The sequence below is a fragment of the Cibotium barometz genome, chromosome 36, assembly GCF_041138505.1.
Source record: "Cibotium barometz isolate CiBa-2024 chromosome 36, ASM4113850v1, whole genome shotgun sequence".
NCBI lineage: Eukaryota > Viridiplantae > Streptophyta > Polypodiopsida > Cyatheales > Cibotiaceae > Cibotium > Cibotium barometz.
The window spans coordinates 15032726-15046506 of NC_141081.1; the positions used below are offsets into that span (position 1 = coordinate 15032726).

At 38.6% G+C, this 13781-nt stretch overlaps 1 protein-coding gene across 1 annotated transcript; it reads left to right on the plus strand.

Annotated features, from left to right (window-relative positions):
* Nucleotides 1–12014: 12014 nt before the first annotated feature.
* On the plus strand, nucleotides 12015–12987 carry LOC147617525 (mavicyanin-like). The gene is made up of 2 exons (XM_086775784.1): nucleotides 12015–12357; nucleotides 12519–12987. The coding sequence occupies exons 1-2, from the start codon at nucleotides 12147–12149 to the stop codon at nucleotides 12719–12721; spliced, it is 414 nt and encodes a 137-aa protein (XP_086631910.1). The 5' UTR covers nucleotides 12015–12146; the 3' UTR covers nucleotides 12722–12987.
* The last annotated feature ends 794 nt before the right edge of the window (nucleotides 12988–13781 follow it).

Sequence of the window (13781 nt, forward strand, 5' to 3'; positions counted from 1 at the left end):
TCTCAACGATGATGCCATGCATGGTCACGGGATTTAGTTTCATGCATATAGCATGATCGTGGGCATGTTCTACTACGTTCAATAGGTTCATAGGCACAAGAGATACATCTAATTCTAGTAGTACTAGGTTAATCGTGAATCCTACATCTTCTCTCATCTTGTGATTGCTTCAGCTTAATTTTAGAGCCGCAAATGCGGCACACTCGACCTCTCTAGCGGCTTCATGTAAATGCAAATGAGAGCATATTAGATGTTGTGAGAGCTAGAGAGAGGTTGATAATTAGTTTTCTATCATCGCAAATTGTACTTTGGCTTTTTATCATTGTATTCTTGGTGTCTCACTTTTTTCACTTTTTTCATTATCTTCTCTATGTGATTATTGCATTATTTGGTCTGATTGGTGTCATTTGTTTTATTTACAAAAGTAAGGTGTATTTTAGAGCCATAAATATTTTATCTTTTTAATTCTAGTTTTATTATATATTTGTTAGGTTTAGGGTAACAAATGATGCAAACATTCTCTTGCCTACCTTTTAATTTTGATGGACACATCAAAAAGTAAGCCCCTAGCCCACACAATTCAACAAAATGTGCGGGCCAGAGGTCTACTTTTTAATGTGTCTTAGAGAGCCCCTCAAAATTAGGCTTATGGCTCACACAATCCAACCAAATGTTCTTGGATATGATGGTGAAACTTTGTAAGAGTGAGGATGGGGTTCACATGTACACACTTGCAAAGTTTGGTCACCATCCGAGCACATTTAATTGGAATGTGTAAGCCAAGGGCCTACTTTTTAATGTATCTTTAAGGTCTTAGAGAGCCCCCTCGAAATTGGACCCTTGGCTCACACATTACAACCAAATGTAAAAGCCTGGTTCAGGTGAAAAAGCTGAGCAAGCAAAGGAAGCTACAAAGGCAAAGGAAGCGGTCCATGGGTAAGAGCATCATCATCTCTTTCTTTTTGTTTTTTGATATGACACTCCTTGGGTAGCTCTAGGAGCTACGCATCTCTAATTGAGGCACTATCTTTGCAGATGAAGAGATATCTATATTGTACGCAATAATTTGTATTGCATTGAGGTTTGGCAGCTAGATTTGCATTTCAAGCCTGTTTTGGCCTTTGTTTGGGCCAAGGTGTTTTTATGCACTTCTGGGAAGTTCTAGTTTGAATTGTTTCTATTTAAACTTTGGTTATTACAGTGCATCATTACATTTTTGAGTGTGCACATAGTGATCATGTATTGCTGATTGTGGGTGTATGTATGTGTACTCTAGTCATGTGTAAACATACAGATTGTGTAGAAGTACTGCTCTACAGGAGTTACATCAGATACTACTATGTTGTAGGTTACATACAGAAATTGTTTGTTTGCATATTTATGGTTATTGCAAAGCAAAGATGTCTGTTTGCATTATTTATGGTTATTTCTTTTATTGTGGAAAACCAAGTCACTTTGCAGAGCTGAATGTCGCAAGAAACAAAGTGACATAAAAAATAGCAAGTTGCGCAAAATAATTATGCATCTTCAAGTAAGCAAACTGAAGATAGAAGTGAGCATTTGTTTGTTATGCAACACATGTTAAATTCAGTAACTATAGATATATTCACAAACGGTGATGATGTATGGTATGTGGATTTGGGAGTCTCTAACCACATGACATGTCATGGTGAGTGGTTTAGAGATGTCAAAAATATGGAAAAACCAAGTTATGTAGAGACGGGAGATGACACAACTCACCCTATTACTCGCATTGGGAATGTGCCATTAGCTATGTAGAATGGCAAGATGAGGTACTTGGCTGATGTATTTCATGTGCCTAATATAATAAAATTGGTTTATGTTAGGTAGATGGTTGAGCAGGGTTTGCAGATACGCTTTAACCCTAAGGACTGCTATGTTAAGGACTTCAACAATAAATGTTGTTTGGTTCCAAAGGGCAAAAGAGTGGACATAATGTTTACTTTGGATGTAAGCAAGCTTGAGGTAAAAGCTGCTATGTTTGCATAAGGTGCAGGTGTTATGGCCGAGATAGATATCTAGCACAAACGTATTAGTTATGTGAATGAGAAACGAAATGAAGTCTATGCAGAATTCAGAAATTGTTACAAGTTTGCCAAGTTTAAGGTGGATGGATGAAGTATGTGAAGCATGTCAGTTTGGGAAAAGCAAACAAAGAATGTATTTCCACATAACATGAGTGTAAGTAAGAGAGAACATTAATGGGAGGATGTCGTTTACTATATATCTTTCATTAATGAGACCACACAAGGAAGGTGTGGGTCTATTTCATGAAAGAGAAAAGTGAAGTGTTTACTCACTTTCATAATTTCAAAATGTTGACTGAAAAGCAAATAGGTTTGCAAGTTAAGTGCCCAAGGTTAGATGGAGGGGGAGAGTAGTTCTCTTCTGATGAGCTCAGTGAGTACTTCTCTAATGAGTTTAGTGAGAGTACTTCTCTAATGAGTACTTGAAAAATCATGGAATGTAGAGAAAATTAACATGCAGGTACACTCTACACAATTCACATGCAGGTACACTCTGCAGGCAGCAAAATGGTGTTGCAGAGAGAGGAAGAATAAGCACATTGCATAGGTTTCTTGTGAATTGAGAGGAATAATGGGCACATTGTAGAGGTTTCTCATGAATTAATATCAAGTTGAGAAGAGCATGCCTCACCATTATTGGGATGAAGCAATTGCGACTGCAGTTACATTACGAACAGGACCCCCATAATGATAGTGCATGGTGTGACTAGAGGAGAAGTATACTGGTAGAAAACTAGATATGTCACAGTTGAAAGTGTTTGGATGCATTACATATGTACACATTCCTGATGAGCTATGTAATAAGTTGGATCCAAAGGCTGAAAAATGTGTGTTCATTGATTACTTCCTTTAGTAAAAGAGATATAGATGTTATAACCCTATCACACTAAGATGAGGGTGAGAAGGGATGTTGTCTTGGATGAGATGAGCAGTTGGTATGCTGTTGTAAAAGACTCAATTGGGGATGATACACAAGAGCAGGTGGTTGCATAGAATACAGGTCAGTAAATCACAGTTTCATTGAGTGGACCGAGAGAGTTCACTAGAAATGGGTCTCTTGATAGACCATGGAGTGGTAGGCTGCATCAAAAAATATGTTCTACAGGTAACAAGTGTGTTACATATAAAGGTAAAGAGAAGGTTGATGATTCTCTTGGTATGTGTGCCATTTTAGCACAAGGGATTCATTTGTTGATGGAGAGTCTTGTGACTCATAGCAGAGCCTTGATGAGGTGTGCAAGGAAGGCTAAGGCTTCCCACAAGGACACCGACTATAGATCTAGGACCATGCAAGTTGGGTAGGGTCAAAAACCCTATTCAAAGATTGACCTATGATGGTTATATAGCTCACCATTATGCATACATGGCAAAGGTTATGCAGAAGGTTGAACCCACATGTTTTAAGTTGCTATTGGGCATGTACATTGGGAGAAAGCCATGAATGAAGAAATGGCTTCATTGGACACAAATAAGACATGATAATTAATGCCTTTTATTGAGGGTAAAAAGGTTATTGACTGTAAGTGAGGCTACAAATTAAAGCATAACTCAGATTGAAGCATTAGCAAAGTACGAGGCGAGATTGGTTGCCAAAGGTTATGCTTAGACCTATGACATTGATTATATGAGGAAACATTCAGTGGAAAAATCGTGAGAGCTGTTATTATAGTGGCTACATCAAAAGGTTGGGTTTTGCATGGATGTAAAGAATGTGTTCTTGCATGGTGAGTTACAAGAAGAAGTATATTTAGACTAGCCACCTGGTTATGAGGATTTAAGTCACCTAAATTATGAGGATTTAAGTCACCTAAATTATGTGTGCACGCTATATAAAGCCTTGTATGGCTTGAAGCAAGCACCGAGAGCATGGCATGATAAGATTACATAGTATCTTATCACCATTGGCTCTTTCATATGGCAAATGTTAATCATTCACTCTATGTTCGAAAGAGTAAGTGGATTGTGGTCATCACTATCTGTGTGGATGACTTGATTGTTAGGAGTGACAATGAAGAGGAAGTTGAGAATGTAAAGGGTCTCCTCAAGAAGAAGTTTGACATGAAGGACTTAGGTGAGCTAAGACACTTTCTTGGCATTGAGGATATCAGGATGCCTGAGAGCATATGGCTGTAGAGACAGTATGTATTAGATATGTTATTCAAATATGGTATGGTTGGCTGTAAGCCCATTTCTATATCGTTGAATCAGAATGGCAAGCTGAGTGCAAATTTAGGTGAGAAAATATTTTCTTATTAGTAGAAGAAATTTTATAGTGTTTCAAAAATCATGTTATCTCATAGTTTTTGCTTGTATACCATTACTAGAGGATTATTTTATTTTATTTTTTTGCACAAAGACATTGATTGGTTTGAAGATACTATTCTCTAGATAATCATATGAACAAGCAAGTCAATTCCATTTGGAATCATAACTGCTTTTAATATGTGAGAATAGAAAGTCTTTATATTCTTTTCTAAGACTGTTGAGTAAGCTTTATATTCTTTTCTAAGACTGTTGAGTAAGCTTAGACAGTGCTCGAAGAAAACATATTTTTTAACTAATCAAAATAAGGACAACTCTCAAATCTATCCTCATTTTTTGTTTCAGAAATCTCTACTATATGCTGGTTTTATAACTAAAATATACGAAAAATCATTCCTCAATAAAATAAGGGCTACTTTAAATCTCAGCCAGTTCTCCCGATAAAAATACACTAGAATGCCATTTTTTAAAAAGCATTGGTAAGCTATGATGTATCCTCTCCATTTGTCAAAGTTTTTGAGCTCTTTTCCAAAAGTGTCACAAGGCGATCATAAATGCTCTTTTTGAATTTGTCATGTCATCATAAATGCTCTCCACTTATTTCTTTTCGAAATTAAATTGCAAGGAAAATTCACATGGTAAAGCCAATAGTAATAAAGAAAAGAAGAATAAAATGTACCATACATAAAGATTGAAAAAACAAGTTAAAATTTCACACTTACCCTGTGCAGAGAGAGAGAGAGAGAGAGAGAGAGAGAGAGAGAGAGAGAGAGCACAGTGTAGAAGTGAAGAGATAGGAAAATAATCATGTGAAAGGAGAAGCTATTGAATAGCTTCTACTTCACTAGGCCCCTCAATCCTTGCATCTCTTTATGTAAAGGCATTAAAATAGTAGAGTAGTTAAAACTTCCCCTTTGACTATAGAGGCTTGTGATTGGTCCACATCATGCAAGTCAAATTGGCCTATGACTGCTTCATATCATGCCACATATTGTGGGACCAACCATTGTCCAACTCCAGTAGATACAAGCCTAGAATGTAAAGACTGTCATAACGTTAAGAAAGATAGAAAAGGGGGCAAGGACTTTAGCCCCGGTGGAGGAGGTGGCATCCTGATTCCTCCCTCTCCCATGGGATGTGGGTTTGATTCCTACCCTCCCCTTCCCCTTCCCCGAGAGGATGCAGGTTTGATTCTTGCCCACCCTCATACGCTATGCACATGGCTCCATTCGATGCCCTCCGTCCAGCCTTAAAAATGGTTGATTTATCTCTTGCACACGAGGATTGCCAACGGAAAGGGGTAGTATAGGTAGGTAGGACAGAGCTATATCAGCCGAACTTTTGTTCCATGGGTTAAGATCTTCGGGCCAGTGGAAGCTCCTCGATTGCAAATCAACAAAAGTGCCACATCTGAAAAACTCTCTCTCGCCTCTCTCTCTTGAATGGAGCTGGACAGACTGTTGAAATCATGGTCTCATTGAACGGAGCTCAAACGGAGCTTCCTCTTCCATGTGGGTAGCCTATCAAAGGGAAAAGAAGCTCGAGAAGGAAAAAGTGGGTGATGTACCTCCTTGCAAAAAAAAGCAAAAAAAAAATGACACTTCACACTTCAAAAAAAAAAAGAAAGAAAGAAAAATGACACTTTGGTAAGTAATGGGCGCCGGGTGACCGACATGTGACCTGCGCTGAGTCTGGACTCTGTGTGCCGCGCCGTTTGTGGGAATGGGCCTACTGTCATGTGTGCAAACGGTAGTCACAGTCCTCTCAGACTGGAGTCTCGACCTCACCGTCAAGCCTCGGTCGATAGAAGCGGCGCCGGGCCCGCACCTTTGCAACGTCCTCGCGGATCACCATCAATTCAAAGCCTTTTGCGAACACGGCCCCACGACGATCTATGGATTTCTAGGTTATAACTACCTATGCATATAGCCTGCTGAAAATTCCACACCGCGTCAATTTTTAAAAAGCAGGAACGATGGGTCATGTTTGCAAAGATCCACTCCGAATTCTTTTTTCTTTTTTCTTTTTTTTTGGGGGGAAAAGAAAAGCTAGATTTGATCTCAAAACTTATGAGATTTAATGTTTGCAATTGCTTAATGGTGTCTTTTTTTCAAAGTAAAAGTGGGGCGGCGGGGGGGCCCGCAGCCTGAGACTACGAAAAGAAGGACGCACTTTTTTTCTTCCTTTTTTTTCCCCTATGAGCCTGAGCCAACTCTAATAGTACAAAATTACGTTTCAATGTATTGTCCGTACTTGATTTCTCAATGTGGCATGCCCAATACGTGCTTAGCCTTGGTAATTTCGATTTAGGAAAATACCTTCTCGTATTTATTGAGTTATTTTGAACCACCACGTTCTTTACACTTTCGTCTTTCGTCTAACTATGAATCTCTTCTTGTTGCAAGTGAAGCATGGAGACGGTGGACACACAACAATACCCGTATTTTACACTCACAACTGTAGTCTAGTGGTTAAAGAGGCCGAGTGTGATATCCCACAGGTACTGTGTTCGAGCCCCTGCAGGGGGACCTGTACCTTGTTGCAGGTGGATGTGTACCCCTTGAGCTGGTGGTGGTGTGTGAGTTACTCACAAGTCGGTTGTAAATACACAATTTCCTACGGGTAGTTATAAATACACAATTTCCTACGTTTGAAGTTCAAGCAGAAAATAATAATCGTTATTATCGCTCCTTGTTAAATTGGTGAATTGTGGACGCACTAGTTCTAAGTTCAAAATTCAAATCTACTCTTCCCCACTTTGAGTAATCTACTCGGCCCCGGGTTGTTGCAATATCCGACCTTTGCATGTCGGACACACATGTTTTGTTTTGTGGCCGTGTTTGGTGGGCTAGCCTCATAGTCGTCCACGAACATTGTGAAATTATAAAGCAACAACACGTTGGCCAAGGCCTTTGTGCATATAGAGTTTAACTATTCAACTAAATGAAAATGAAATGCACTTCAACTATTCAACTCTTCAACTAACATCGGTAAATAGCACTTGCAAAAGATGTTGGACCTTGGCCCCTAACCCTAGGGCCAATCATCAACCAAAATGGTCAAAATGATAGTTATTGCTGACATGCTTAAATATGTGCATGTTTGTAGAAATTAATTCCCTAACAAGTTAACAAGTTAAAAACCATCTCAAAATTAGGTAGTATGAAAGGAGAAAACCAAGCAATCAATCTCAAAATTGGCTAGCATGAAAGGCGGTAAATCCTCATGTCACAGTGGTTCCATTTATTGTTTTGGTAGACCCCCAAGATTATCCCAATAAAGTACGAAGCAATCAATCTAGAGTTTGGTCACTTACACTTGGTTTAGGATAATCAAGTGTCTTTTGAAACAAGTGAAACGCTCTCTTCATGCATGCTTTGTGCCATGGGAAATGAACTACAATTTATATCTTCAACCAACATCGATAAATAACACTAGCAAGGACCTTGGCACCTCACCTCCAACCCAAGGGCCAATCATCAACTAAAATGGTCAACTAGTGGCCCAAATGGTAGTTATAACCATCACGGTTAAGTGTGTGCATGTTTGTAGAAACTATAACAAGTTAACAACCCTCTTCTAGTATGAAAAGAGAACACCAACAAAAGCAATCAATCTAGAGTCTTGCTAACTTACACTTGGTTGGCAACCTATTCAATTTTGAAAGCAACTCCCTTAGTTATCCTACTTCAAAGTCAAATTGGTTGTTTTCAACCAACTACTAAGCGGTTGTTATTGTCAACTAGCTTGATCAAGTATGTATAAAGCCGATGTGATGTAAGATTCAAATCTTTGTGAACTATGCGTAATTCTATGAATGGCCATGAATCAAGCTAGTTATTGTCAACTAGCTTGATCAAGTATGTATAAAGCCGATGTGATGTAAAATTCAAAGCTTTGTGAACCATGTGTAATTCTATGAATGGCCATTACACACTTGCCATAAAAAACAATGATCTCCAATGGTATTACCATTATGACACAATCTTTCCCTATCCTAATTCCATGGTTGAGGATTTCACATGTAGGGATTTAATTATGATCTTTATAATGTGTGGTCTCTCCATGGCACCTTTTCCAAAAGGTACAGGTATACTTTGTTTCAAAGACATAACAAATTATGCTTATTTTGTGATCTAAAGTAATAAGTTATAACCCAAACCTAAAGTAATAAGTTATAACCCAAACCTTTGAAGTTGCAAGAACAATCTTACGGCAAGTTTACATCAATACAAAGAAAAAGGCAACATCATTGTTGGAAAAGCAAAGCACCTATACTATACTTAGAACTGCCTTGTAAAAATGGGAGTATGCAAAAGGAAGAAGGGAAAAAAAGGTGAATTTCTAGTAGTATCATTGAGACAAGAAAATTATTTCATTATTTCTAAAAAGTTTTTTGAAGTTTTGAAGGCCTTTATATGATTGGCAATTTGGAGTGATTAAAACAATTTCAAAGTTTAGTGAATATCCCATGCAAGAGGAAGGTGAAAAAGTATGTTATGCCCCCAAAAAAGACATCTAAGTCACTAAATCTAGTATTAACAAACAATGCTTTATATAAGGACGAGAGCTCAAGTCCCACCCTACTATTATGTAAGCTTCCAATCAAGCTAGAGCATGGATCAATCCAATGTATGCAAGAGGGAGAGAGTAGGGGAAGATGAAGAAGAGAGCTCATACGAATTATTTTACAAGGGGAATGACTTGTTCTATTGGGAGTTAATGTCGAAATTCCTTATATACAAGAGGCTAGTGTTCACATTTGATCGGGTATACCTAAAATTAGTCCATGTCTCACTAGTCTATCTTATAGCAAGTATATACATGAAGTCTTGGACTTCCCTATATTACATTAAGCACATTGTAAGGCAGTTTTGTATGTTCCAGCACCATGTTAACAAAGTAAGTTAGCATTATAAAAGCCTTACAAAACTTTGGACGAGGCACGATCATGTTAATTGGAGTGGTTAACAACATGGCTTGTTTTGCGATACCACCCAACCCTTACTCGAAAACAAGCATACATATTTATGAACATGTGTGCATGCACACACATACATATTTATGAGCACATGTACGTGCACACACATACACATGCAAACATACACACATATCTATCTACATACGTAACTATGTGCACACACAGTTACATATGTGTGTGTGTGTGTGTGTGTGTGTGTGTGAGAGAGAGAGAGAGAGAGAGAGAGAGAGAGAGAGAGAGAGAGAGAGAGAGAGAGATTGGATTTAAAAATCAAAAGCCATATGAAAATGGCATGCTAATTATTATGAATGTGGTTATTTCTAGATAAATTGCTCTACATACATACACACTGTGAGTAAGTGTTTGTGCACATGCGCACGTGTGTAAAACCAAACCTATTCATCATTATTTATGATAAACAACATTTGTATCATTATGATTGAATTCATGGATTTTTTTCTAGGCGACATTCTAATTCTGAAAATATAAAGGACCATTTAAGCTTTATTATAATAACATTTTGAACATTTAACCTTTGTTACATGAACATTCTTAACCAAGAACATTTAAGCTTTATTACAAGTGGATGTCTATGTGTGTGTGTGTGTGTGTGTGTGTGTGTGTGTGTGTGTGTGTGTGTGTGTGAGAGAGAGAGAGAGAGAGAGAGAGAGAGAGAGAGTATAACACTCAAAGTTGATGGACTTGTAGGCCCCAACAATTAAGGCTTGTGCATGAGCTTCTTGTTTTTCACTAGCAAGGTATTCAAATTACAAGCCCTACGACAATGTCACACTTAATCATTGAAGCTTATTGTGGTCTAAAAACACGTGAATATGTCAAGAGAAATCACATTGTTCTTATATATACACATATGTGCACATGCACATGCGTGCACACAAGTGCACACACACACACACACACACACACAGAGAGAGAGAGAGAGAGAGAGAGAGAGATTTGAGATTACATTACAAGCTTGTTAGTTATTCTAACTAATATTGTGATTCCCATTTAAAAAATTTGTGTTTGTGCATGCATGTGCACTTGTGTGCACATGCACATGGGTGCCCTGAGAGAGAGAGAGAGAGAGAGAGAGAGAGAGAGAGAGAGATTTGAGATTACAATACAAGTTTATTAGTTACTCTCACTAAGATTATGATTTCCATTAAAGAATTTGTGTTTGCTTTGTTAAACAATTAGCACACAAAGCGGCTTATGTGAGGAGCTAGAAGATCAAGTTATACGATAGGTTGACATACCTACAAGAAAGTTAAATATCTTCCAAGTGTTATGAAAGCTAAGCAATATTAAGTTCTTAGAGAGCTCATGCTTGCTAAATGTTGGGGCTTCTATTTTAAGGATTCCCAAAGTAATGTGTGGTGCGTGCTTTTTCACATTAGCCTTCTCTCATCACCTCCTATGAATGGTGGTTAGAAGCATTTTTTATGCTTAAAGTACTACCACAATAATTTCAAGTTGTAGTACAATTCATCAATTAGGTATTGAGAGCTTTTTATAGATATCATCCTATCTGAGTTAAGGGCCACATGCCTATGTTTATCTTGAAGAGACGTAGCCAAATGGGTCTCTCAGGATATTATCCTTGAGCACTTTATGAATCTTGCCTTGGGTGATGTGATTATTAAAGATAGGCACACTCCTTAGTGCTCCAAAAGAAAGCAATTAAATTAGACATGGCATGGATTTTACACATCTTTGCATTTTGTGCGAATGAATACAATAAAACATTGAAATCTTTTTTGGAATAGTTGTGTATGAGTATGGTGGGGAGTGTGTTGCAACACAATTTTTTTTGCAGGATTATCCTGATGGGTTTTTTTGGAATATATATTTATGTTCATAAAATAGCCTAACAAAGCTAACGAGATTATCCTGTTGGATTTATAACAAACTAGAATTGAGCTAATGAGATTATCCTGATGGATTTATAACAAGCAAGAATTGAGATGGTGTTATATTTAACTAGCCCCAAGCTCAGTAGTTGTTCACATAAAACTACCCCCCCTGGGTCTCACTTTGGCCCCCTAAGCAGTTCATTGATACCCTAACAAACCACTGGGGGACATCCACTTGCCAATCGGGCTAGAATTTGAAGAACTTTGAACACCAGCTAAAGGCGTTGGTTAGATTTAACACTAGCCTCTTGCACATTCAAAACTACTTAGAGCAAGCAAAAACATACAATGCTTGCCCTGCCTTTTATGCTTTCAACCCTACTTATTTGCTCATCTCCATTTTTTCTCACTTGAGTAAATGTGATTGACCCTCTTGAACGGTAGATGGAGCCCTCCTTACTACTATATCGATTGCTACCCCCATCCTACGTGAACCAAATAGCCTCTAGTTGGACCCCCGATGTTTGTCCCTCATAATGGTGTGAATAGGCTTTGATCTGTTCAACAGTGCTTCTTCCTCATGGGAAAGCTAAAGGTTAGCTCTAGTGTGGGGTGAACACGTGGGACCACCCTCTAAGACCAAGCTGCGTATGGATGGGGAACATGAGTGTGGTATAAATTGGTATTGCACACAAAAGATAAATAGGCTCTTGCGTTCATAAGTCCCTAACTTCCTAGGCATAGGAGCTTGGGGGGGACTAATGTGAAAATTTTGTCATTTTATCTTTGTGTGTTTTTATTTTTTAAAGTTGTGAAAAGACATTGAGAATCTAGAAAATAGAAAGTGCGTACATTGTTGCACCCTGCTCTTTTTGCAGCTTATTTATTGTGTCTCAAGCTGCTTGTCTTGTTATTTTCTCAACTGCTTTCAGAGCTTGCTCCGGCGAGTCTTGTGCCTTCAAGCTTCTACAACCTAGCTTTCTACTTAGCATCGCTGCTATGGCTTTGGCTACGTCCATGGCAATGGCTACTTGCCAGGGAAGAGTCATGGCTGCCCTCCTTGTGGTGATGGTATGCTTGATGGGATCGTTCCACCACACCTCTGCTCTCGTGTATAATGTCGGTGATCGCTCCTCTTGGACACTCCCCCCTTCAGTCAACTATAATCGCTGGGCGGCATCGAAGGCCTTCCATGTGAATGATGTACTTAGTAAGTCCCAAGTCCTTTGCAGGAGCACTATTAGCACAGTTATGCTAGGAGTATAATCATGGTGAGTGTTAAGGGTACTACTGTATGCGAGCTAGATCTGAGGTTTTGTGTGCTTCTGTAGAGGAGGGGGTTATATATGCAGTGTGTTTGTGCGGGTGCAGGATTCTCTTACTCGGCTGAGATTCACAACGTGATGATGGTAAGCAGGGCGGACTATCTAAAGTGCAACTCAGCGAGGCCCCTTGCAGTGTACACCAACGGAAACACTCTCGTGAGGCTGTCAAGGAAGGGCTCCTACTACTTCATCTGTGGTGTGCCTGGCCACTGCCAGGGTGGCATGAAAATGATAGTCACCGTCAACTAAGGTCCGTTTAAGTACTAATGGTTAGTAATGTTAATCCATAACTAACCATAGTCTATAATTATGCTTATCTTGAAGTCACATGGTTGCTCTTCTAATATGTTATATACCCCATGGCTAATATCATGTGCTAGTTATTATGTAAGATTCCTAGCTTGGCCAAGGGCAACAGCAGTTGCACTTCATGTCCCTATGGGCAATGTGAATTCTTCCCATATGCTTACCTTAAGCCGAACATCCTTGGTTTAGTAATAAAATACGTTTTTAAGAAGTCGTGGATTTTGTTATAGCTGAATTAGCTTGTATTGGAATGCCGCAATCGATTGATGAAAGTGCTTCTTGCGTTGCTTATTTAGTTAATTTGTGCAATACTCTTTCTTTTTGGGGGCTTCTTAAGTGATAAATGGAGACAATTTATTTAATTTACATCTAGCGGTCAATATCTATTTAACATGAATATGTTCTTAATAGTACATAATAATGCATTATGATATAATTCCGCTTTTGTCGTTTTCACCTCCGATTGCGCAGTTTCTGAGCACGAGAAGTGTCAAGGGTAAAGACGATGAATCTTTTGAAAGGTTTTTTATATTTTTTTACTGAATTCTTTTAAAAAAAAATATATACAATAGTCCACCTTTTACAAAATGTAGATCAGATCTCATCAAAAACCTATTACAACTCCAACTCTTGACTATTTTGCAGTCCACAAATCACACCTTGTGCCACCTCTCATCCTTGCACACAATAGATGATTGGTCCCAACTGATGTGATAACCCAACTGGATGCCAGCCACGAGCAAAGTCTCGGTGGTGCACCTCTTAGGAGTCCGCTCCTCCATAACCTCTTTCTTGGTCCATATCTTAACATCAGGCTTTCTTCCAATTGGGTTCTCTATCAGTGCCATAAAAGTGTCTAGAGGTTGTTTCTCCTTTTGATATTACCTTTGTGTTTTAGGCTCAAACTTTTCCAATCCAACTCTATTATTTTTTTTTGACACCAACTCCTTCAAATCTTTCCCTGCATATACGTGCCACGTGCCATGAAAGCTTTTAAAATAAG